This window comes from Bos indicus, chromosome 1, assembly GCF_029378745.1.
Source record: "Bos indicus isolate NIAB-ARS_2022 breed Sahiwal x Tharparkar chromosome 1, NIAB-ARS_B.indTharparkar_mat_pri_1.0, whole genome shotgun sequence".
Taxonomy (NCBI): domain Eukaryota; kingdom Metazoa; phylum Chordata; class Mammalia; order Artiodactyla; family Bovidae; genus Bos; species Bos indicus.
Window position 1 is genome coordinate 59114411 of NC_091760.1, and position 26505 is coordinate 59140915.

Here is a 26505-nt window from a genome sequence, read left to right on the forward strand (position 1 = left end):
GGAATGGCAAAACCATTTCAGTAATCTTGCCCTGAGAACCCCATGAACAGTATGAAAAGGCAAAAAGATAGGATACTGAAAGATAAACTCCCCAGGTCAGTAGGTGCCCAATATGCTACTGGAGAAGAGTGGAGAAATAATTCCAGAAAGAATGAAGAGATGGAGCCAAAGCAAAAACAACACCCAGCTGTGGATGGTAATGGAAATCAAATCCGATGCTGTAAAGAGCAAAACCAGAAATGTTAGGTCCATGAATCAAGGCAAACTGGAAGTGGTCAAACAGAAGATGGCAAGAGTGAACATAGACATTTTAGGAATCTGTGAACTAAAATGGACTGGAATGGGTGAATTTAACTCAGATGACCACTATATCTACTACTATGGGCAAGAATCCCTTAGAAGAAATGGAGTAGCCATCACAGTCAACAAGAGAGTCTCAAAAGCAGTACTTATGCAATCTCAAAAACGACAGAATAAAAAAAAAAAAAGACAGAATAATATCTGTTCATTTCCAAGGCAAACAATTTGACATCACAGTAATCCAAGTCTGTGACCCAACCAGTAATGTTGAAGAAGCTGAACGGTTCTGTGAAGACCTATAACACCTTCTAGAACTAATATCCAAAAAAGATGTCCTTTTCATCATAGAGGACTGGAATGCAAAAATAAGGGAGTCAAGAAATACCCTGAGTAACAGGCAAATTTGGCCTTGGAGTACAGAATGAAACAGGCCAAAGGCTAACAGAGTTTTGCCAAGAGAATGTGCTGGTCATAGCAAACACGCTCTTCCAACAACACAAGAGAAGACTCTACACATGGGCATCACCAGATGATCAATACTGAAATCAGACTGATTACACTCTTTGCAGCCAAAGATGGAGCAGCTCTATACAGTCAGCAAAAACAAGACCGGGAGCTGACTGTGGCTCAGAGCATGAACTCCTTATTGCCAAATTCAGACTTAAATTGAAGAAGTAGGGGAAAGCGCTAGACCACTCAGGTATGACCTAACTGAAATCTCTTAGGATTATACAGTGGAAGTGACAAATAGATTCAAGGGATTAGATCTGTTAGACAGAGTGCCTGATGAACTATGGACAGAGCTTTGTGACACTGTATAGGAGGCAGGGATAAAGAGCATCCCCAAGAAAAAGAAATGCAAAAAGGCAAAATGGATGTCTGAGGAGGCCTTACAAATAGCTGTGAAAAGAAGAGAAGCAAAAGGCAAAGGAGAAAAGGAAAGATATACCCATTTGAATGCAGAGTTCCAAAGAAGAGCAAGGAGAGATAAGAAAGCCTCCCTCAGTGATCAATGCAAAAAAAATAGCGGAAAACAACACAATAGGAAACAAGAATGGGAAAGACTAGAGATCTCTTCAAGAAAATTAGAAACACCAAGGGAACATTTCATGCAAAGATGGGAAAAATAAATGACATAAATGGTATGGACCTAACAGAAGCAAAGATATTAAGAAGAGGTGGCAAGAATACACAGAGGAACTATACAGAAAAGATCTTCATGACCTAGAGAACCACAATGGTGTGATCACTCATCTAGAGCCAGACATCCTGGAATGCAAAGTCAAGTGGGCCTTAGGAAGCATCACTATGAGCAAAGCTAGTGGAGGTGATGGAATTCCAGTTGAGCTATCTCAAATCCTGAAAGATGATGCTGTGAAAGTGCTGCACTCAGTACATCAGCAAATTTGGGAAACTCAGCAGTGGCCACGGAGAACGCAACGGCACCCCACTCCAGTACTCTTGCATGGAAAATACCATGGACGGAGGAGCCTGGTAGGCTGCAGTCCATGGGGTCGCTAAGAGTCGGACACGACTTAGCGACTTCACTTTACATTTCACTTTCATGCATTGGAGAAGGAAATGGCAACCCACTCCAGTATTCTTGCCTGGAGAATCCCAGGGACAGAGGAGCCTAGTGGGCTGCAGTCCATGGGGTCGCTAAGAGTCGGACACAACTGAGCAACTTCACTTTCCATTTCAATTTCATGCATTGGAGAAGGCAATGGCACCCCACTCCAGTACTCTTGCCTGGGAAATCCCATGGATGGAGGAGCCTTGAAGGCTGCAGTCCATGGGGTCGCTGAGGGTTGGACACAACTGAGCGACTTCACTTTCACTTTCAGCAGTGGCCACAGGACTGAAAAAGGTCAAGTTTCATTCCAGTCCCAAAGAAAGGCAATGCCAAAGAATGTTTAAACTACCACACAATTGCACTCATCTCACATGCTAGCAGAGTAATGCTCAAAATTCTCCAAGCCAGGCTTCAACAGTACGTGAACTATGAACTTCCAGATGTTCAAGCTGGATTTAGAAAAGGCAGAGGAACCAGGGATTAAATTGCCAACACCCACTGGATCACAGAAAAAGCAGGTGAGTTCCAGAGAAACATCTACTTCTGCTTTGTTGACTATGCCAAAGCCTTTGACTGTGTGGATCACAATAGACTGTGGAAAATTCTGAAAGAGATGGGAATACCAGATGTCCTGACCTGCCTCCTGAGAAATCTGTATGCAGGTCAAGAAGCAATAGTTAGAACTGGACATGGAACAGACTGGTTCCAAACCAGGAAAAGAGTACGTCAAGGCTGTATATTGTCACCCTGCTTATTTAACTTATATGCAGAGTACATCATGAGAAATGCTGGGCTGGATGAAGCACAAGCTGGAATCAAGATTGCTGGGAGAAATACCAATAACCTCAGATATGCAGATGATACCACCCTTATGGCAGAAGCATAGAAGAACTAAACAGCCTCTTGATGAAAGTGAAAGAGGAGAGCGGAAAAGTTGGCTTAAAACTCAACATTAAAAAAACTAAGATCATGGCATCCAGGCCCATCACTTCATGGCAAATAGATGGGGAAACAATGCAAACAGTAAGAGACTTTATTTTTCTGGGCTCCAAAATCACTGCAGATGGTGACTACAGCCATGATATTAAAAGACGCTTACTCCTTAGAAGAAAAGTTATGACCAACCTGATGGCATATTAAAAAGCAGAGACCTTATTTTGCCAACAAAGGTCTGTCTAGTCAAGGCTATGGTTTTTCCAGTAGTCATGTACAGATGTGAGAGTTGGACTATAAGGAAAGCTGGGCATCAAAGAATTGATGCTTTTGAACTGTGGTCGTGAAGATACACTTGAAAGTCCCTTAGACATCAAGATCTAACCAATCCAATCTAAAGAAAATCAGTCCTGAATATTCATTGCAAGGACTAATGCTGAAGCTCCAATACTTTGGCCACCTGACGTAAAGAACTGACTCATTTGAAAAGACCCTGGTGCTGGGAAAGGTTGAAGGCGGAGGAGAAAGGGATGACAGAGGATGAGATGGCTGGATGGTATCACCGACTTGATGGACATAACTTTAAGCAAGCTACGGGAGTTGGTGATGGACAGGGAAGCCTGGCGTGCTGCAGTCCCCGGGGTCACAAAGAATCAGACATGACTGAGTGACCAAACTGAAGGAGACAGTAGAACATCAACAAAGAGAAATCATGTATTCCCCAAACCCCACACAGTTTGCTATAGTAAAACAAAGTATGCTTTTATGTAATAAACATGGAAGCTGGGGTTGAAGAGGAAGCAGAACCAATTTTATAAGGGCTTTGCACATCGAGTCCGTATTCCTCGTGTTCTCTACCTACCTTTTCTTGGTGACTTCAATCCATATATAGTCCTATGAATTTAATGCTGCCAACCCAATTTCTGTCTCTTTTTAGAACTCACTCCTATATGCAAAAGCATCTCTAGCAGACACTTCAAATTAAACATATCCAAAAATAAATATCTGATCTTACCCAGGAAATCTGCTTCACCTGCAATTTGCCCTCAGTTGGTGGCCTTTCCATCCTTGGCTGAAAGTTATTTTGTCACCCCCATTTAAGTCAGTTTAAATGATATACCAGTAAGTCTTACCCTGACACAGCCTTCTCCACCCTTACAGTATCTTTGATAGGTTTTCTTATCTTGACTGGCATCAAAGACAGTTTGGAAGTGTTTCACGTCTTCTTGCTCTATTTTCAAGTTATGTTATTAAGAGCACTTAATTTGGGACTGTTATGAGTTGGTGAATCAATAATCCTTTTATCATTTTCAAATGCCCACCTTTTTGATGTAATATTGCTCGTCTTACAGTCTATTTCGCTTATCAATAGAGAAACACTGCCTTCTTGTAATCAATGTTGCATAGTGTATTTTCTACCACTCTTTGAACTTCTGTGTTCCTTATCTTCTTGTGAACAGCATATGCCTAAGTCTTGTTCCTTTAATCTGATAATGAGAGCATTCAGTCTGTTCAGATTTAATATAAGTATTGTTGTAGTCTATTCAAGTCTATCAGTTTGCAGTTTCCTAATCTATATAAACTATTAGTTGTTCCCTTATTTTTCCAGGCTTTTTGAGGATAAATTTGCTTAGGGAAAAAAAAAAATTCCTTAGATTAAAAAAAAAAAAGTTCACATAAAAATTTTTTTAATTCTATTTTTTTTTCCTTTGGTTACATGGCACAGTTTACAGGATCTTAGTTCCCCAACCAGAGATTGAACCTGAGCCCAAAGGAGTGAAAGCACCAAGCTCTAACCACTAGGGTGCCAAGCAATTCCCTATAGAAAATTAACTTTAGGCATATGGTTCTGAGCTTTGAAAAATATGTAGTCACCAAACTACCACTCGATCATCAAGAAACAATGATTCTATCACCCCAAAAGTCTCCCACATGACCTTTTGCAGTTTCACTCTACCACCACTCCCAGGAAGCCATTTATGTTTTGTTCCCCATAGTTTTGCCTGAGTCATCACATAAACGGAATCACAATACACAGTCATTTGCATGGCTTCTTTCACTCAGCATAATGCCTTTGAGATTCACCACACTATTATCATCAACAGTTCATTCCTATACAGGTGGAGTACAAGTTTATACTTTTATTGAAGAGCATTTGGGTGTTTCTAGTTTTGGGAGATTATAAAGTTGCTACAATTTCTGTACAGATTCTTGTGTGAATATAAGTTTTTCTTTCTCCTAAATATGTAGGAGTAGGGGTGCTGGCTTATTAGCTAAGTATACAAGAGTTCTGCATTTAAATTAGCATTTGGCACTATGAACCTTTAAAATTTATCCCTAATAGATTGGTAGTGACATTTCATTGTGGTTCTAATTTGCATATCCCTAAATAATGGTGAACATCTTTTCGTGTACTTCTTTGCCACTGATGTATCTTCTACGGTAAAGGAGATGTTGCGATCTATTACTCAAAAAACTGGGTTTGAAATGTTGAGATTTAAGTTACTATGAATACAGGTCCTTTGCAAGTTATGTGTGTTGCAGAAGATTTATCTCAGCTGTGGCTTTTTTCATTTTCTTAGCAGTGTTTTTTACACAGCAGAAGGTATACATTTTGAAGAAATTCTGTGGATCATACTTTTCAGGGTCATATCTAACAAATCTTTGTCTGACCCAAGGTCATTTAGATTTTTGTTTTCTTCAAGAAGTTTTATTACATTTAGGTGTATGAACCCAATCCCTGTACATTGTTCTTGTTTTTCTCTTAAACAGCCTTCTTGAAGTATGATTTACATAGTATAAAATTCACCTACTTTAAGTGTACAATTTAAGGGTTTTAATTTTTAATAATAGAGTTGTGACCCTAACAATATTGAGTCTTCCTGCCCACGCACAGGGTATATGTCTCCATTTACTGACCTTTTTTCACGCTTGTCAGCAACGTTTAGTAGTTTTCAGTGTGTGGGTTTTTTACATCTTTGGTCAGGTTTGTCCCTAAGTATTTCACTTTTTTGATGCTTCTGTAAATGCTTTTTTTAAAAAAATTCATTTTGGCCACACAGTGTCTTGTGTAGCGGGTGGAAACTATGACCTTCGCTGCAGCATTCGGGCTCTAGTTCCCTAACCAGGGATCAAACCCAGGCCCCTTGCATTAGGAGCACAGAGTCTTAGTCACTGAACCAACAGGGAATCCCAATGGTATTTTGTTTTAACGTTAATTTTCAGTAGTTTGTTGCTTGGTATATGGAAACACAATTTCCTGCTGTAAGGATGTGAAGTATCTTAAATACTCACTGTATAATAAAGTCTAACAAAAAACTATTTATATAGAGTTGTTAAACCATTCTCTCAATTTAGCTTTAGAGCATTCATGTCATACCCCTCAAATCTTTCACGCACAGTGAGATAAATCCCCTTACCTACTCCAAGACAGCCACTAAATTCACCTTCTTTCTCAAGACTTACCATTTCTGAACATTTCATATAACGTGATCTTTTGAACTAGACTTCTTTCACACAGCATGTTTCTGAGGTTCAACTATATTCCAGTTTGTCAGTAGCTGAATAGTATTTCATTGTATGAATATATCACATTTTTGTTTATCCATTTACCACTTGCTGGGATTTTAACTGTATTTACTTCATGGCTATTATAAACAATGCTGCTCTGAATACTGCATACAAATCTGTATGCAGACATATATGTCATCTTTTTTCTGGTGGATACCTAAAAGTGGGACTGCTAGGTCGTACGTATGGCAAATATGTTTTACTTTTTAAAGCGACTGCCTGTGGTAGGCAGATGACACCCAGAGGCTGTCTAATCCCAGGAACCTTTAATATGTTATCTTATATGAAAAATCAACTTTGCGGATGTAAGAACCTGAGACAGGTAAATTAACCAGGACTATCTGGTTGGGCCCTCTGTAATCACACAGATTTAGGAATCAGAGAAGATGTGACAAGCAGAGACGAGAGAGATTTAAAGATGCTATGCTGCTGGCTTTGAAGATGAACCATGAACCAAGGCATACAGGTAGTCCACAGAAGTTGAAAAGGCGAGAAAACATTATCTTAGGCCTTTGGAAGAAACACAGATCTATTGTATCAGTTTCTTAGAACTGCACAAACTCAGTGGCTTAAAACAATAGAAATGTATTCTCTCAAAGTTCTGGATGCCAGAAGTCCAAAATCAGCGTGTCAGTAGGGCCATGCCCTCTAGGCTCTGGAGCAGAATCTTTCCTCACCTTTGGCAGCTTCTGGTGGCCTCAGATGTTTTTATGTCTGCCTCTATCTTTACATGATCTTCTGTGTGTATGTAGGCTCTCTTCTTATGAGGACATCAGGCCCCACCCTAATTGAGTATGACCCCATCTCAATTACATTTGCAAAGACCCTATTTCTAAATAAGGTCACACGCTGAGGTCCCAGGTAGACAGGAGTCATTATACCTACCAACACCTTGATATTAACACAGTGAAACCCATTTCAGACCTTTGATCTTAAGAACTAAGATGATACATCTGTGCTGTTTAAGTCACCAAGTTTGTGGTCATTTGCTACAGTGGTAAGGGAAAACTAACACCTTGTTAAACTGTTTCCCTAAGTGGCCACACCATTTACATTACTTCTAGTAGTGTATTAAGGTTCCAATTTCTCCACATCCTCATCAATGCTTTTTTACTGCCTTTCTGTTTATAGCTATTCTACTGGTACAAAGTGATAATCTCATTGGATTTGCATTTCTCTAATCATGCTAAGCAATTTTTTTTTCCTTTGATTTGGTCATTAGCCACTGGTACATCTTCTTTGGTGAAATGTCTATTTAAATCTTTTGCCCATGATCTAGGACTTGGAATAAACCTAGAGTTTTTATTTTAGTTCATAAAAAAAAAAAAATCCCATTTTAAAATTATCTTGCTGAGTTATAAGGATTGTTTACATATTCTGGGTATAAGTCCTTTATCACATACATAATCTGCAACTATTTTCTCTCAGTTCATAGCTTGTCTTTTCACTTTCTATGTACCATACTAATGTAAGTTGTTATTAATTGGGGATAGTGGGAATACAGGGAAAATGGGTCTGCATCACCTTCAGAAATATAAATCTAAAACCATAACCAAAACTATTCTAATAATTTTTTTTTTTTAAAGGAGGAAGAACTGTCAGATTATAAAAGATGGTGAGATACTTCAGCCAACTGGGACATGTGGACCTTTATGGAATCTGACTTGAACAAGCCTAATACAGACTGGGTGTCAGATCATAATATGGTATATTATATTAGGTATAACAGTATTGTAGTTACTTACTAATGACATTATTTCTGATACTAAAACTCAGTAGAAAGCACTCAATGTCTAATTATTCTTTACTATTTTAAAGAACAAAAGGAGGCTAAGAAGCTCAAACTTTTAACAGACTACTAAAACTTCTGTATTTCCAGCTGGAGCAAGCTGTTTTTGTAGAAGGGAAGCTAAATGAGAGGTAGATAAGAGCGAACCTTCCATTCTGGTAAAGACCTAATCTAAATTCAGCAACCTCTAGCCTGTCATAGTCTGTTTTTGGTGTAACTGGTTACATGGCCAGACAACCTCCCCATCCTGCCACATTGAAACTACCGTGGTCCCTCTGTTCCAAGACCCTCTGCTGCCCCGTGAGGAACCAGATCCAACGAGGCTCAAGTTCCTTATATATAATGACACACTACACTTGGCCCTCTGTATAATACTGTCAAGTATTTTAAAGGTAAGAATAATCATTAAAAATATTTATATAACCATTCAAATGCTATCTAATGTGACTGGATGCAATGTTGTTAAGTAGATAAAAACAATTAGCAGAGAGAATGCACCTGAATTTTTTACATTATTCTAACTCTTAAGGAAAGAATTTTCTTTTTTAAGACATCACTTTGAGAGCTGTTTCCTGGAATATCAATGATGTATAATGCAGATCTTCTATTTATGGGAACAGATCCCATTACCAAGAATGTCTGTAGTGGGAAGACAATCTAAAAACTACCAGAAGTGAAAGAAAGTGAAAGTGTTAGTCGCTCAGTCATGTCTGACTTCTTGTGACTCCATGGGTTGTACCCCGCCAGGCTCCTCTGTCCATGGAATTCTCCAAGCAAGAAAACTGGAGCGAGTTGCCATTTCCTCCTCCAGGGGATCTATCCAACCCAGGGACTGAACCCACATCTCCTGAGTCTCCTGTACTGGCACCTGAATTTCAGAAGCAAAAGAACAGGAGCCCATAAAGATACCTGAGAAACAATCTTCAAGAGAGTTTAGGGATTAATCTGGAGAAGCAGTGTATGTGACGTAATTAGTATTGAGGAACTGTGACTCAACCTCAAATTGGCCTAATTCTGAAAGCTGGGTTTTTTAATCACTGCATTACCTACTTACTTCAGATAAAATTTCAATATAATTTAACAACGTAAACGACTTTTAATGGATCAGTTTAAGACCTCTGCTCTGTAGATAAGCCCAAATTCCTGGCCTAAAAGGTAAATCAGCCACGTGGCCTCATCTGTTTGAGTCAATAGTTTTTTGTTTTTCCTAATTAAGTTGGCTGCTAATTTTTAAGCCAGGAGATTTTCTACATAAAGCTTACATTTCTTGTTTAACACAATTACCTTATCTGCTTGGTGCCAGGTCCTGGGTTCCTGTTGGCACTAGAGTTTGCAACCCTAACTAAAAAACTGAAGACAGCTGTTATTAAAGAAACTATTATCTCAGCTCAAGTATTCACACGATATGTCATTTTTTGTTTTTCAAATCCATAACAAACTCTTAATACATCTCCATACCAAAGTTTTGAGACTAAGGATCTAAAGGGCTGGGGGCAGACTGACACTGCAACAAGCACCCACAGAAATGTGAACCAAATCCTTAGAACTGGAAAACACAGCTACTTGCCTCCTATTTTATAGAGCAGCACCACAAGATGAGCCTGTTACTCAGACAAATCTCATATGATCGGTGCACTTAGAATACAGTAGTAGGAAATCTTTACTCTTAGCTTAAAAAACAAGTGCTATGATAAAATGAAATAATCTGTGTAAAACATTTAGTAGCAACATCAGATAATAAGCACTTTAAATATTTCTAGCTTTTAAAGGTAATATTATGGCCATAATTATAAAACAAAATTTAGTGGCAATATTCTGAAAGGCCACAAGATGGAGGTATGACTACACAAAAGTGGGTCTTTTTGTACAAAGTCTGACTGCTAAAGTTACACAGCAACAAGAGAAAACGATGTACAGAGAAAGCTTAAAGTCTTTATACTTTAGATGGGTATTTAAGTGCACCTTGGCACAACATTTTAACTGGTCACCTAGTATGAAGAAGGGTTTGATCTGGAAGGGACCTCAGAAGCCACTGACTCTAATCCCCTTCATTTTATAGATGACAGAACTGAAGCCCAGACAGATATGCCTGTAGCCAATTATCAATAAAGCCAGAATTAGGCCTATGTCGATGAATGTCATTATAGTGTAAAGTTAGCTACACTGTATGACTTTCCTCAAAGGAGTCATCTTTACTTCTCAAGGTTAAAAACACTTATCTAAGGTGTACTGATAAAGCAGCTTTGCATAAAATTTAAGTTTTCTAACAAGGATCAAAGTATGTCCATGATCCTTTGATAAAAAATTTAAGAGGTTTAGAGGATAATTTTTTCTTAGCTAGCAGTAATCTGGTTCTAAACTCTTGCCTTCACGTAAATTACATGAAAGAGTGATTCCTCTAAAGTATAAATTCCTTGAACCTAAAAGTAAGCCCACTCAGCATTTATGAAAGCACAGCTTAAATACCAACTGTTCTGGAGGTCATCCTGCTGAGATTTCCACCTCATTTGAACTGTATCACCATTGTACTCTTCAAGGCACAGAACCTCCACACTGCTATAACCATTTGTTTTTGAACCTAACCTGTACAAGACTTAGGGCAGAATCTCAACTACTTCACAGAATTGCTAATTTAATTTTAGAGTATCTAAGAATCTCCAAGACCTTAGTAAAACCGATGAGCTCTCATCTCATCTAGATTTTGGAGCAGTTTCTCAGTTTTGGCCCTACTGATATTTAGGGCTCAATAATCCTGTTGTGAGGTGCTTCACAGATCACTGTGGGATGCTTAGCAGCATTGCTAGCCCTATCCACTAGATGCCAATAACCATCCCCCCTACTGCGATGACTTACAAACGTCTCCAGACATTATCAGATGTCCAGAGTGGGATGGGAGTGGCCCCTGGTTGAGAGTCACTGTTCTAGAGGTTTAGCAGGTATCATAACAGCAGCGGTGGGTGAATCAGTTCTCCAAGCTGTGTGACTACAAATATTAGATGTGTAAAAATCTCAGTAATTAATTGGTTGCATACTAGAAGCACTAAACACACACAGGGACATATATTCAAAGTTATACGGTAAAAAGAAAAAGATTATTCCTTGAAAAAATTTTCCATGGTTATCTGTATGTTCAACTAGGCGAGCTCCTTCCTAACTAGAGCTTTTCCCTTATTACTACCTAAATACTGATGTTTTGGACTTCCCTAGTGGTACAGTGTATAAGAATCTGCCTGCCAACGCAGGGAACATGAATTCAATCCCTGGTCCAGGAAGATTTCGCATGCTGCAGAGCAACTAAGCCCGTGAGCCAGAACTACTGAGCCTGTGTGCTGCCAACTACTGAAGTTCACATGCCTAGAGCCTGTGGCCCACAAGAGAAGCCACCATGTTGCTGCTGCTGCTGCTGCTAAGTCGCTTCAGTCGTGTCCGACTCTGTGCGACCCCATGGACTGGAGCCTATCAGGCTCCTCCGTCCATGGGGATTTTCCAGGCAAGAGTACTGGAGCGGGGTGCCATTGCCTTCTCCGCACCATGTTGAGAAGCCCCTACACTGCAATGAAGAGTAGCCCCGCTTACCACGACTAGAAGAAGCCCTCACACAGCAACAAAGACCCAGCACAACCAGAAATAAATAAAAGCTATGTCTACAGGAATCAAGAAGAACTGACTCATTGGAAAAGACCCTGATGCTGGGAATGATTGAAGGCAGGAGGAGAAGGGGACGACAGAAGATGAGATGGTTGGGTGGCATCACCGACTCAATGGACATGACTCTGAGTAAGCTCTAGGAGTTGGTGATGGACAGGAAAGCCTGGAGTGCTGCAGTCCATGGGGTTGCAAAGAGTCAGACATGAGTGAGCCAACTGAGCTGAACTGAACAGGAATCACAAATTCAACACGTCAAAAACTGAACTCATCATTCTCTATAGGAATCTGTTCTCTATGCATAGACTCATCATTCATCCAATACAGAAACCTAGCTTTAAATGTACTCTAACATTCCATTTTAATCCCTGTTGATTCTGCCTTCCAAATATCTTTATAACCTGTTCCTATACCCTTTCTCTTGGTAGTATGGTTCAGGCCATCATTTTAACCCATATCTTAATAGCCTAATAAGAAGAAAAAGTCTACAGCTAAGGAGACAAAATCATCACAATGCAGTCAGAATAATCCTAAAACACAAATCTGACCATTTTACTTATCTACTTAAAATCTTTACAAAAAGTTGCACATAATCTACCAAATAAAATTCAAAGTAGCCCTTCATTGCCTACCTTTGGCCACTGGCTTAGCCTTGTCTCTGCCACCTCCCATTTTTTTTTTTTTTTGGTTATACAAAACTACTCAAAAACCCCAGAACCCATTTGCTTTCTTTCTTGGCTCACCTCTGTATCTGTTTCATACTGTATTTATAGTTACATTAATAGACCATGGACACTATTTTAGATGAGGTTTATTGCCTGGCACATTGCCTTAACTGCCTCCACTGTAAAAGGTAATAGTGGCAAGGGGAAGAGATGGGAGAACAGGTTCCAAAAAGCAGACACAATAGAAAAATGAGAGCAGCTTAAAAGAGAATAATTCAAATATGATTCCAAAGTTTTGTTTCTTGGTATCATAGAAAGCTAGAATTGACAGAGACCAGAAATGGCAAACATATGACACATGTGCCATTAATAATCAATGATATCACTCCCTCCTCCACAGTGTGAGACCTCATAAAGCTACCAACAGATATGTAATACTGATAAGACACTATCAACAGATTAGAACTGGCACAAGAATCTCTGGCCTTTCCTATTTAGGTTCAAGCTGTTCTCTTTAAAGAAAGAAATGAGAGAATTTCCTAGCAGTCCAGTGGTTAGGTAATGGGTTCAATCCCTGGTTGGGGAACTAAAGATTACACAAACTGCAAAAGAGACAAAGAAATGAAGGCCCGGAAGTTAAGAATCTTATTAGTTAGTGACTGACTAATTAGTTAGCTCTAACAATTATTGGTGGCACACTGAACTACAACATGTGGTTGCTTTTAGTTCAAATGCTTTTTGTATTGTAAGTCTCCTTTTTAAAGAAAAATTATGCTACGAATAATAAACTCTACAGTCTGGTTGGCGGGAAGAATCCAAACACATCTTTAAACATATCTTAGTTTTCTGGAAAGAGAAAAAAAGAAATGTTTAAAATGCTTCTAAGTACAAAACATTTCCTTGCCTACCCGAGCTTAACAAGCTCTGCATATAAAAATGTTTCTAATGATCTGGGTTCTAAATTGGCAACACAAACAATATTTACCAACGTAAATGTCTCAAGCCCATTTTCTAAAGAATATTATGTTTGATGTTTTGTAATTTGAAGTCAAAAAAGCAATCTAAATCCAAATTAAAAACTGGGAAGTTTATGTAACAGTTAAGTCACAAAGATACACAAATGGCCAGAAAAATGGGAACTGTCCAACTTCACCAAGTAATCAATAAGAAAGGAAGAAAGAAAGGCCATTTATCACCTAGTCAGCAAAGTAAAACTAGAATTAAGGGTATATGTGTCCTCAAAACCAACTTGTCAAAAAGGAATTGTTATTTCTATCATTTATAAAGGGTCAGCTGTGTCACCAATCCCAGAAAAAGGTAATTTACACCACCCACGAAATGGTAGCCACAACCTCTTCCTCCATTTCCCTGAGGTTTCTGCAATGTTTCCCTCTTTCTCATCAGCCCTTGAAGAAGGGCATTCTCATACACTGCTGGCAGTATAAATTGTTACTATGTTTCTGGAGGTCAGGTGGCAACAAATATCAGAGCTTTAAAAATGGCAGTACTTTTTGATCCAACGAATTCTTCTCCAGTGAATTATCCAATCTAAAATAATTATCCAAAAAAGGTAGAATATAGGTTGCACTAGCTCAGGCAAGGCAAATACATACCCCTCTTCCTTTACTCGGAAGATATGACTGGATTATAACATTTTAATCTAAAACACGGAGCAGTTACCACAAAGGTATAAACAGCCACACACTATCTGTTGTCCCATAGTTAAAACATTTACCATCTGAGTTCTAGATTCAAAGGCAAAAGATCATATTTTAGACATTTATCTGTTTCCATCCCCCTCCCTAGGGTCTAGCACAGCACCACCCAAGAGAAACAGAATTCAAGTCACATATATAATTTAAAATTTTTTAGGTCCAGAGTTCAGGTCCCCGTTAAAAAAATTTTTCCCTAGTATCTACATTAACAAGGCAAAAAGAAATAGGTGAAATTATTGAAACATGTAATCAAAATAAAATTAATGATATTAAAAAAATCATTTTTCATAGTAAGCCAGTGTACATAACACTAATGGTACATCTCAATTCAGATGCTAATTTTTCCTTGGAAATATTTTATCTGTACTTACATTTCATAAAATTTACGCTGGACTCATATCCAAGTTGTTTGAAACATAACACAAAAACTGTCCAACAACTGACGTTTTAATTCTGTTCCTCAGTAACACAAGACACATTTTAATTGTTCTACAGCAAACTGTATTAGTCACTACTGTATTGGACAGGACAAGAGTGATATTTTGCTAATAAGTCAGGCACTGAATGAACGTGACCAGGAGATGACGGAAGAGAACAGCTCAAAAGAAAGGAGTGTTTTATGATAGCACAATTATACAATTTTGTAGTTATTAAACTATAATCCATACGATTCTCATTTCTATGATGGAAAGGACGTTTCTATTGATTGCTACTGGTATTCTAATGGTTCTGTAGGCTGCACTTCTAAAAAAGAAAAAAGGACACCATTTAAATAATTGAAAATGTGTATCTTCTCAGATGGCACAAAGCTGGAAGACATAGCTAATACCTGGAAGAGAAAACCAAGAGTCAAAGGGATTTCTACAGACCAAAAGAGGATTGAGCAAAATGAAATTTAATATAGATACTAGTTTGGTTAGGCAAAAGCACTGGCTTTGAAAGATAATGCTTTATATAAGTAGCCTTTAAAATCCTTTCTAATCCACAAATTCTTGATTATTCTGTGTTTTTTTCAGAACTTCACCAGGAGCTGTCCATAACTTGGGGGGAAAAAATCATAACACTGATGGTAACACAGCATTATTTACCAATGCACACATCTATATTGGTAGTAGATATACTTGATAAATTTAGTTTATATTTACAGACAGATGATCTTATGATTTATGATGTGTTGTACCTGTTCATCTGGATCTTAAAATAGATATCATATTGCAGCTACTTTCCTTTTAATCTCCTTTATCTTTGTTAGGACATTGATTTTTTAAAACTGTGGTACAGGTAGGTTATATTTTATATGAACTGGTCTGGACATAGCAAGGGACCATTACAAAGTATTTGTTAAAATTTATTATCTTACTCAACATCCCATAAATTACTGACTTCACAAAGCAAAGAGTATGAATTTCAGGTTTACAAAAGTTCCTGAATTATGTATACTTCAGCCTCACTGGCTTTTTTTTTTTTTTTCCCTGACAAAATCAGCAATAAAACTTAAACATTTTTTTTATTGCAGTATAAAACACATTCTGTAAGGAGCACAATTTTTTTTTTTACAGTTCAATGATTTTTTTTCTTTTTTTTTTTTAGTGTATGGACACACCTCTGAGCTTTCCAGGTGGCTCAGTGGTGAAGAATCTGCCTGCCAACGCAAGATACAGGAGTTTGATCTCTGGGTTGGGAAGATCCCCTTGGAGAAAGAAATGGCAACCGACTCCAGAGAAACCCCATGGACAGAGGAGCTTAGTGGGCTACAGTCCATGGGGTGCAAAGAACCAGACACAGTTTAGCAACTGAACAACAACACAGCCCTTTAACCAATACCTAAGGCTGCGATTTGGGGCGTCTAATGCTCTGACCAGGGATCAAACCCAGGCGGCCTGCATTGGGAATGTGTAGTCTTATCCACTGGACCACCAGGGAAGTCCCCAGAATCTTTGTATTTTAACACTTCAATTGGTAAACTACACTGTTTTATTTACTTTATTATTGCTATCATCTTTACTTTGTTCACGGGTATTCACATCTAGTTAGATATCTTTATTATAATTAACACCTCTTTGCTACAGTTTAAGGGTAAATGGATTCAGTTTTACTTTCTATTGTATTGACTAATTACACTGCCATCTCAGTCTGGGCTGTGAACAAAACCTTCCTGCCTGAGTATCATCCTCCCTAGAGAGGAACAAATAAAAATAATCAGCTTACCTCCCACAAATTCAACCAGTAAAGTCTCTGGTTCATAAAAACAAGCAACCTTGGTACAAAGGAAGTAACATCTCAAGTAATACACTTCAAATTTCTAGACCATGCATATAAACACACGCGGTAATTAACAACTGGAAATCTATCTTGTTTGGCGGAAAAGCAAATACATGCCAATACTATAAGAAGTCCTACTGCTACTAATAAACTAAGAATATGAAGAACAAACCAGGTAGGATACTTAAGTTTTAAAAGTTTCAAAATGACAGACAATATAGGTAATGTAAAGTATTCAAACAGTACATTGATTTAGAATTAGGAGTTCTACATGTTTCAATTTTAGGTATTTCTATCCGACTTACAGTTCAGTCAGCTCAGTATCCAAAAAAACTTAGCAAATAAAATTTCGTACAAAAACCACATAATCAGAACCACTGTTTCATTCCAAGAGGCAGAACTATTAACACTGACTACACTGCACACAGCAATACACATCTTTGAACTTAAGGACCTTAAAAATCTTTTAAATAACATCTAGTCTTCATTTGTTCAGGACTCTGATGTTGGGAGGGATTGGGGGCAGGAGGAGAAGGGGACGAGAGAGGATGAGATGGCTGGATGGCATCACCGACTCAATGGACCTTGAGTTTGAGTGAACTCTGGGAGTTGGTGATGGACAGGGAGGCCTGGTGTGCTGCAATTCATGGGGTCGCAAAGAGTCAGACAGGACTGAGCAACTGACCTGAACTGAAGAATAAGACTAACAAGTGAAAAAAACTAAAGTTCCATCTTATGTAGGAGTTAGTTCACCTGAGAAGTAAAAGGTCTATTCCTCTGAAATCATGTTAAAAGTTTACCATTAGAAACAGGATTTTAAGCTTCCAATCGTGAGAGGGGATAGGAACTCGACTTAAGGACTCTTAACTGCCTCATGAGTATATTAACTGACGGTAGATTATGAATATTAACTGCTGTTTGACCCCATTTCTATTGCCAAGTTAGTAACAGGAAGGGCATTACATCCTAGGTAGAATGAGCTAGACCAAACGAGTTTGGATATAAACATCCAGAATAATTTTTGGAGGCCCTTCTTTATAAATTCATGCACAACCTCAATACCAAAAACTCTCCAGCCTCATTTTTATTACTTTAACAAAAGCAAGTAAGTATTGAGTGCCAATGAGAACACAAAAACAAACAAGAGAAAGCACTAATACTCAAGGAAAGAAACAGTTAAAACTTGCCAAGTTATACTGGATCACATATAAAATAGCCAACATTCTAGATCATGATTCAAGTGCAGCACATACTTCCCATATCCCCAGTTAGTATCCTGATTGGAACTCTTTAGAATTTGATGCGAAATAACACAGGAACTGCGAAAATTTCATTTTTTCTAAACTTTAATACTAAACAACTGAACAACAAAGATAGTATTAAATTTTCTTGGACCTCTCGTGCAGCCTCAAACACACACACACACCAAGAAAAGTGCGTGTGTTCTCAGTCGCGCGGGACTCTTTACGAACCCCACTGACTGCAATCCGCCAGGCTCCTCTGTCCATGGAATTTTACAAGCATACTGGAGTGGGTTGTCATTTCCTCCTTCAGGGGACCTTCTCCAACCAGGGATCGAACCAGCGTTCCTTGTGTCTCCTGTATTGCAGGCGCATTCTTTAACAGCTGAGCTATTGGGGAAGCCCCATACACACACTAAAGTAGTATTTAAATCCTTGTCTTGGGCAGTATGAGATTACTTACAACATGGACTTTTACTCTATCTTCAAAAGGGCTGCCGAACAGTTTGAAAGCCTTCCCTAACTCAAAACATAGTTAAAATTCTTTAACTGACTTGCTGTAACAGAAAAAACTCAGCCACCTCAGAAAGCTTTTAGCCCTGATAAGATTCCATTTCTTTCTCTAAGGAGGGTAAAGGCAAGCAAGGGCTAACCCCGTCAATATTTTAAAACACCGTATTATGTAATTAATACTTTAACAGTGTGTAACTGAACAGTCAGGTGACATCTTATCCAAATGGAAATAGTCGAACCAAAATAATCCCTAATTTTGTCCAAGAGGTAACCTGTGAAAGAATATTAACTGTGCCAAACACCTTAAGAAAAAGCTTGCTAGAAACCCAGGACTCCCTCCCGGCCCAGGGGCAATAGTCAAGTGCTGGAGCAATAGCTCCACCTATTGATCAGCAACACTTCCTTAAATATTTTGGCACCCCAAGTCTCCAGTGCTCACGCTCTCTTCCCCTCCTCCACTCGCTCTGACCCAACCCAAATCCAGTTGAGTCACTAGCTCTGAATACTCCTATCCGTGCTCTTTATTCCAATTCCTGCTCTCTCCAGAAGGTTCTGCGCCGCTTCCAAGTATGGATAACCCCGAAAGGTGTCAAAGACCACAGTTCTCAGTGTCGAACCTGGATGTGAAGAGGACAACCATACCGCTCCCTTGGAGTGCCCGGCCGCGGGTGGCTCTGCCGTTCGCTCCCGGGGAGCAGGAGGCCTCAGGAGCCTCACGACAGCTTTTCCCCGCCGCCCCACTCAGCAGCTGTTCTCCAATCAACCCGCACTCGTCCTCCGGGCCCCAATCCTGGGTTCCCTGGGTCCTACCTCCGCTGGCCCTTCAGCCCGCCAACAGCCCGAGCCGAGCCTCCGCCCCCTCCGTGTGCAGAGAAGCCCAGAAACCTCCCTCCGTCGGGTCTTCGCCCAGAGTCTCATCCATCCTTCGCAGCCCTTCTCCCCCGCCGGTCGGGGCCTGCCCCGCTGCCCTTCCTCACCCTTTCATCTTCCCCGCCTGCTGAGGCCGTTGTTACCGCCGATATCAACGCCGTTGTAGTCGCCGCCCTGAGCTCTCCGCGCCCTCAGCTCGGGCCACTCAACCCCACAAGCCGGCCTCCTCGCCAAAGGCAAGAAGCTGAGCGGGTGACGGAGGCCGCGAGAGTTTAGCGCGGCCCTGCGTCTCCGGAGGGGGCGGAGGTGCCTCCCGCCGCCGCGCTAGTGCAGCAGCTTCTCCACACGTGCACACGGGGAACTCGCCGCCCGCCCGCCGCCGCCAGCCAGACCCGCCGCCGCGCTATGACCTTTCACCCCGCCCCCTCTGCGCGCCGGCGCGTCGGCCGCCCCTCGCGCAGCCGCACTGCAGGCCTCCCCGTACCCTTCCCCCTCTACTTCAGGACCTCCATCTTTCTACTGGGCTGTACCCTCTGGCGTCATCTTTCTCCTCCCTTTCCTTACGAGACAACTTGTGAGGCTTGCTTGGTAGGCCCTGGCGATAAAATCCGGATTTTTCCACCCCTCCCTCTCTCCTCTACGCACTTTAACAAGCTCAGTCTTCCCTGACTCTGGTCTTCCCAGCTGGTAGTCTCCAGTATGACCTTTAAATGCACCTGTCTCCTAAAAAGAGTTTATAAATCTTATTCCTCTAAATGTAAAGAAGCCTGTGGAAAGTAATGAGGTGTTTTTAAGACAAATAAACGTAGTCAACAATTGGCTAGATAACTTGGCTTACGTCCAGCACTTTTCAGTTTCGATATCACGTGATTGCCCAAACCTTTAAGCCTGGGGATTTTACCGGCAGGCCCCACGGGGACGAAACTCCATTGCTATTTCCGGTCCCTAGGCCACGGCATAAACGTCACTTCCTTAGCAATGCACTTTAACCCGTTCCACCCACGCGTTTTGGCGTTGCACTTTACAACCTGATCTTTGTGGACATTTTTTTTTTTCCTTTCTAAAATCTAATCGCAAGGAAATTAATGTTCAAACGATCCGCTAAAATACAAGCCCGGGAGATGCAGCCAGCCCGGCTGGGGTTGACAGGGCGGAGCTCGGGGTCACGTGACGTCCTACGCCCGCCCACCTCTGCAGCTGAAGACTTCCCTCCCGCAGTGACAGAGCCTCTGGGTCGGTGATCAGTACGGTTTCTGCACCTCGCGCCCCGGCAGGTGAGCGGCGACCGGTAACCCGCGGCTGGTGGGGATAGAAGGGAAGGGAGGAGGAAAAGAAGAGAGAATGTGAATTGTGGCCTCTGCTGTCCCAGGCTTTCTTCCGCTGTCATCCTGTCCCGGCGAGGCTCTTGCTTCTCCATTTATCTTGACCCCCGCCCCTCGTCCAATCCCCGCCACTGTGGTCGCCCCTGCAACTTAGGGGTTGAGATGTTCACTTTTCCCGGGGCTGGGGGTGAGTGCGGCCATTATGGGTCCCCATTCAAGTCTTTGGGGCTTCGGGTAGTGGGGTTAATTCAGACATTAGTTGGGGTCTGCAGTAGTCTCCAGGTCTCAATCCCCAAAGCCTGTTCTTTGGCAGAGGCCTTGTAAGGTCTTCCCCTTCAGCTCCCGAGTGGGGAACCGGGAGATAGGAAAAACCCCGGAGGCAGAGGCGGCTCCTGTGAGACAGGCTTAGGAGAGAACGTCGCGATGCAGACACTCTCTCACTGCAGTCACTGTAAAGCTTGCTTCCTAGTGTGCATTCTCAGTAATTCTAGTTTTTATCTGACATCCCTGCGAGAGATGTTCACAACTTTTGAATGGGTCTGGAATGGTAAAAGGTGGCTTTTTACTTTTCTCTTCTCCAATTTTATGGTGTAGAAACGGAGAGGATACTTGAAAGAGTAAAGCTATACTAGCTTCAAAAACAGGCAGTGTTGTTAATGCGACAGTTTAGATTGAATGAGGAGGCGTTAAAAGATGGTGTTGCGATGTCATGATCTGCAGGAGACCCAGGCTAGCTTATGCAGAACTGACTTCCCTGGAAGGGAGTAATTCATCAGAAACAAATTGGGCTGGAAAGGTAATAAACCAGTGCGTTTGACCGTAAACTTAAAGGTTAGGAGGTTAAGTCTAAATATTGCTGACTTCATATTTTTTGCCTTTGACATCCTTTTGCCATTTCTCCCTAAAATCCTACTTAATCGCTACTCCCAATCAATTTCTTAACTAATGCTAAATTAGTATTAAGTAGCATTTGTATCCCTACTTTTCCCGTTTGTAAAACTCCAGGTGACGTCTTCAGATTTCTGAAAATGCAGAAATGATTGTTTAGGTTTTTGCCCAACCCAGTGTACTCCCATTTCATGTAGTAACCAATGTAGTAATGTAGTAACCAATGTTTTGACCCCAAACAGTGTGCTTTATGGAAGAATGTTTTTCTGTTTGGGGTTAAACTCTTGTTTACACTACAAACTCAGAAAGTCCCTTCCTTCTTTTAAATTGAAAGGACTTAACAGAAATTACAAATTTGATTTTTAAAATTTAAATTACACTTTTTCTTAATCTGAAAAATCATTTTTTCAGTTAAACTTTAAAGCCAAGTTCAAAAATAGAGAAACTAGACTATTGATGCTCATTACTAGATAAGATAACCTTAAGATCTTTCTTGCTTTCTCTAAGTAATGAAGACCACTATTATGCTTTACAGTTTTAGTGTTTTGTGCATATATCTATATTGGTATATACCTAATCTGTTGAGATGTTTATGTTTCAGGATGTCTGCTACTGATATATAGTTTTTATCTATTGATTTGCTCCAGAATGAGATTCCCTGATCTCTAGAGGACAGAAAAACATAAGCAGTGTTGCTTCATTGCCCAGGTGACATTTCACCAATTAAAACGAATTCACCAAATAATAAGGATTTTTGAAGTCCAAATCAGTCCTGTCTGGGTGAGACCAAAATGGGATAGAGAAAGCAGGCTAAAAAGCATTGAGTCCTAGAGGAGAAAATGTCAATGTGAAAGAGATTGAATGAGTTTGCAGTTTTACTTCACAATTCCCCTGATTTTAGGAAACTTACTAAAGCAGTCATTTAGACCACTAATGAAATCGGAAAGATTGGCAGCAGGAATTGGTGACTGAATTACTATTAAAGTTGAATTTGAAAAAGAGTTTTGATATTGTACAGTTTTCACAAACAAGTGATCTCTGTGTGGCATGGAATCTATTTCTGAGGCTAACTTTATCTGTCAATGAGCATTATATGTAGAAATCTCTTTTTTTTTTTGGCTGTGCCTCACGGCTTGAGGGATCTTAGTTCCTAGTTCCCTGATCAGGGATCAAACCCAGGCCCTCGGCAGTGAAAGGGATGAGTCTTAACTACTGGACTGCCAGGATATTCCCTATATAGAAATCTTAACATTCGTTAGAGAACTGTGCTGAAGTTCAGTATTAAATGGCACACAGGGGTTCTTGTGTTTGAGTCCCCAACAGCTCTTGTATGCTTACTCTGAAGTCTTGCTTATATGTCACTATCTTTATAGGTTATGGCCAGCACCAAGAATGCTTTCTTCCTCTGTGGGCAGAGCTAGGCACTCACTTCTGTAGAATACTGCACAATATTCCATTCTTCTATTTTCACCTCCAGAACATTGTTTTTAATTACTGTTTGTTAGGCTGTACCTTAATAAACTATAAAACTCCTAGGAATTCAAGGACAGTGTCCCTACTCTTGGTCTTTAGCTCCTGGATGATGAAGTAGATGGGCATTCAATGAATTGTTTATTGACTGTGTATGAGATAACTGGACAGGGAGATTGAACTAGTTTTAAAATTCCTGCAGATCATAATGCCTTCTAAGGTAACGCACTAGATACTAGCTTTCAAGTATAAATTGTCAATAGCAGCTATGAAAATCATGGTCAGTAGAATAGATATAAACCTCAGACATAATAATATGTCTTTATTAACATAGTGACCAACTTATTTTCACAGCATATATGTTTGTAATGTGTTTGGATGATATGGGAGGGAAGGAGAGTGGGGTGAGTTGTATTTAATGTAAAAGGGGGCACTGAAAGCTACATGTGCTATAGCGCTAGACTAAAAGTCAGTAGATCATCCTTCAGCACTGCCACTTTAGTTATATGCTTTTTAGAAAAGTTGGGATTCGGGGCTTTGGGTTTGATGTTTAGGACCTTTCTGTCAAGGGTATTAAGATTTCAAATTAGAGAAACCCTAAATAATCTATGTGAAAGTTTTTTTAAAACTAAGTGGTATTTAAATGTGAAGCAAGATTGTACAAACTTTACAAGAATAGATTTCTTGATCGTATAGACCTGGGTTCAAGTTCTGGCCTTACCACATATTTAAGCTGTGTGACCTTGGACAGTTTGCTTAATCTAAGCTTAAATTTCCTCATGTTTAAATCTATGCTGTGCTGCTAAGTCACTTCAGTCGTGTCCGACTCTGAGCGACCCCATAGACGGCAGCACACCAGGCTCTGCTGTCCTTGGGATTCTGCAGGCAAGAACACTGGAGTGGGTTGCCATTTCCTTCTCCAGTGCATAAAAGTGCGAAGTGAAAGTGAAGTCGCTCAGTCGTGTCTGACTCCTAGCGACCCCATGGACTACAGCCCACCAGGCTCCTCTGTCCATGGGATTCTCCAGGCTAGAGTACTGGAGTGGGGTGCCATCGCCTTCTCTGAATCTATGCTATAGATACTGTTAAATTAGATCATGAATGCACAGGGCTTAGTAGATACTTTGTACATTTTAAAAATTAATTTTACTGATATCTAGTCGCCGTCCCCTGTGGAGCCCATGCTGGGAAAGATTGAGGGCAAGAGGAGAAGGGGGCAACAGAGGATGAGATGTTTGTATGGCATCACTGACTCAATGGACATGAATTTGAGCAAACTCAGGGAGATAGTGAAGGACAGGGAAGCTTGGTGTGCTGCAGTTCATGGGGTTGCAAAGAGTTGGATACGACTTAGCAACTGAACAATAACAATTTGTACATACTGAATTTCTAAAGGAGACTTTTAGATACCCTATAAAATTAGGCAACAAGTTTGGGATATGGAGAAAGGAGTAAACTTTGAAATAAGGCTATTACTAATAGCAAGAAAAATGTACCTCTAGCAAAGATTCTAAAGCATTTTATTATTTCTTTAATTATCTTTTTTTTTTTTTTTGGCTGCACTGGGTCTTCGTGCTGTGCGGGTTTTTCTCTAATTGTGGTGAGATGGGGCTATTCTTTAGTTGCAGACTTGTGGTGGTGGTTTCTCATGTTGTAGAGCACTGGCTCCAGACATACCACCGTTGGAAGCTGCGGCACGTAAGCACAGTTACCTCGAAGCATGTGGGATCTTCCTGGATCAGGGATCAAACCCATGTCCCTGCATTACAAAGTGAATTGTTAACCACTGGACCACCAGGGAATCCCTAAAACAGATTTATTAATAGAAGCTAAGAAATATCAACATAAAGCCCATTATTTTGGCAACTGCAATGACAGTATTTTCTGTATAAAGATTTTCCAGAGGTTGTGATCATTAATACGTGAAATCAGTTTAAAGAGGTATTTATTTCTAAATTCTTATAAAAATGTATTAAAATTATCTCAACCTGTACAGGAGGGACTTTTGAGTTTGTGCTTATATTTTAAATTTCTGTCCTTTATTCTAAATTTTTTTAATCCTATTTTTATATTGGAAAATATCAGTAAATTAAATAGTAATTGAAATGTAGCTAGCATAAGTTTATGTTTCACCTTAATCCTAAAAAAAATAACTCATTTCTTCTAAGGAAAGATTTTATGAAGAGATTATTGAATATTCTCTTTAATGTCAAGTTTTCTATTATAGTGAAATAAATTATGATGAGTAACTATATTTTACATTTTTCCATAGAGACTTTAAAAGCTACTATGTTTTTGTTTCCTGCTATGAACTGAAAGTGACTTTGGTTTATATAAGTGTATTCTTTTATCATATAGTATATACATATTACATATATATAGTAAACACGTAGACATAGTGTGTATATTTATCAGATCAGATCAGATCAGTCGCTCAGTCGTGTCCGACTTTTTGCGACCCCATGAATCACAGCACACCAGGCCTCCCTGTCCATCACCAACTCCCGGAGTTCACTCAGACTCACGTCCATCGAGTCAGTGATGCCATCCAGCCATTTCATCCTCTGTCGTCCCCTTCTCCTCTTGCCCCCAATCCCTCCCAGCATCAGAGTCTTTTCCAATGAGTCGACTCTTCGCATGAGGTGGCCAAAGTACTGGAGTTTCAGCTTTAGCATCATTCCTTCCAAAGAAATCCCAGGGCTGATCTCCTTCAGAATGGACTGGTTGGATCTCCTTGCAGTCCAAGGGACTCTCAAGAGTCTTCTCCAACACCACAGTTCAAAAGCATCAATTCTTCAGCGCTCAGCCTTCTTCACAGTCCAACTCTCATATCCATACATGACCACTGGAAAAACCATAGCCTTGACTTGATGAACCTTTGTTGGCAAGGTAATGTCTCTGCTTTTGAATATGCTATCTAGGTTGGTCATAACTTTCCTTCCAAGGAGTAAGCGTCTTTTAATTTCATGGCTGCAGTCACCATCTGTAGTGATTTTGGAGCCCAGAAAAATAAAGTCTGACACTGTTTCCACTGTTTCCCCATCTATTTCCCATGAAGTGGTGGGACCGGATGCCATGATCTTTGTTTTCTGAATGTTGAGCTTTAAGCCAACTTTTTCACTCTCCACTTTCACCTTCAAGAGGCTTTTTAGTTCCTCTTCACTTTCTGCCATAAGGGTGGTGTCATCTGCATATCTGAGGTTATTGATATTTCTCCCGGCAATCTTGATTCCAGCTTGTGTTTCTTCCAGTCCAGCGTTTCTCATGATGTAGTCTGCATATAAGTTAAATAAACAGGGTGACAATATACAGTCTTGACGTACTCCTTTTCCTATTTGGAACTAGTCTGTTGTTCCATGTCCAGTTCTAATTGTTGCTTCCTGATCTGCATACAGGTTTCTCAAGAGACAGGTCAGGTGGTCTGGTATTCCCATCTCTTGAAGAATTTTCCACAGTCTATTGTGATCCACACAGTCAAAGGCTTTGGCATAGTCAATAAAGCAGAAATAGATGTTTTTCTGGAAGTTTCTTGCTTTTTCCATGATCCAGCAGATGTTGGCAATTTTATCTCTGGTTCCTCTGCCTTTTCTAAAACCAGCTTGAACATCAGGAAGTTCACGGTTCACATATTGCTGAAGCCTGGCTTGGAAAATTTTAAGCATTACTTTATTAGCGTGTGAGATGAGTGCAATTGTGTGGTAGTTTGAGCATTCTCTGAAATTGCCTTTCTTTGGGATTGGAATGAAAAC

At 40.2% G+C, this 26505-nt stretch overlaps 2 protein-coding genes and 1 long non-coding RNA gene across 4 annotated transcripts in view; 2 read left to right on the forward strand and 1 right to left on the reverse strand.

Moving 5' to 3' along the window:
• The window catches only part of LOC109574953 (uncharacterized), a 38239-nt gene extending 22063 nt beyond the window's left edge, over nt 1-16176 (forward strand). The window contains exons 3-4 of the long non-coding RNA XR_011566343.1: nt 1-15259; nt 15781-16176. The exon at nt 1-15259 is cut by the window's left edge and continues 15471 nt beyond it. This is a non-coding gene — a long non-coding RNA (uncharacterized lncRNA). The remainder of the gene's footprint in view (nt 15260-15780) is intronic.
• The window catches only part of NAA50 (N-alpha-acetyltransferase 50, NatE catalytic subunit), a 32402-nt gene extending 12911 nt beyond the window's left edge, over nt 1-19491 (reverse strand). For both annotated transcript variants that reach the window (XM_070788258.1, XM_070788251.1), the window contains exon 1: nt 19184-19491. In XM_070788258.1, the coding sequence (XP_070644359.1) occupies nt 19184-19191 (8 nt within the window). In that variant the 5' untranslated portion in view covers nt 19192-19491. The remainder of the gene's footprint in view (nt 1-19183) is intronic.
• Nucleotides 19492-20142: 651 nt separating this feature from the next.
• The window catches only part of ATP6V1A (ATPase H+ transporting V1 subunit A), a 60799-nt gene continuing 54436 nt past the window's right edge, over nt 20143-26505 (forward strand). The window contains exon 1 of the mRNA XM_070788243.1: nt 20143-20350. The gene's annotated coding sequence lies outside the window, so the exon portion shown is untranslated. The remainder of the gene's footprint in view (nt 20351-26505) is intronic.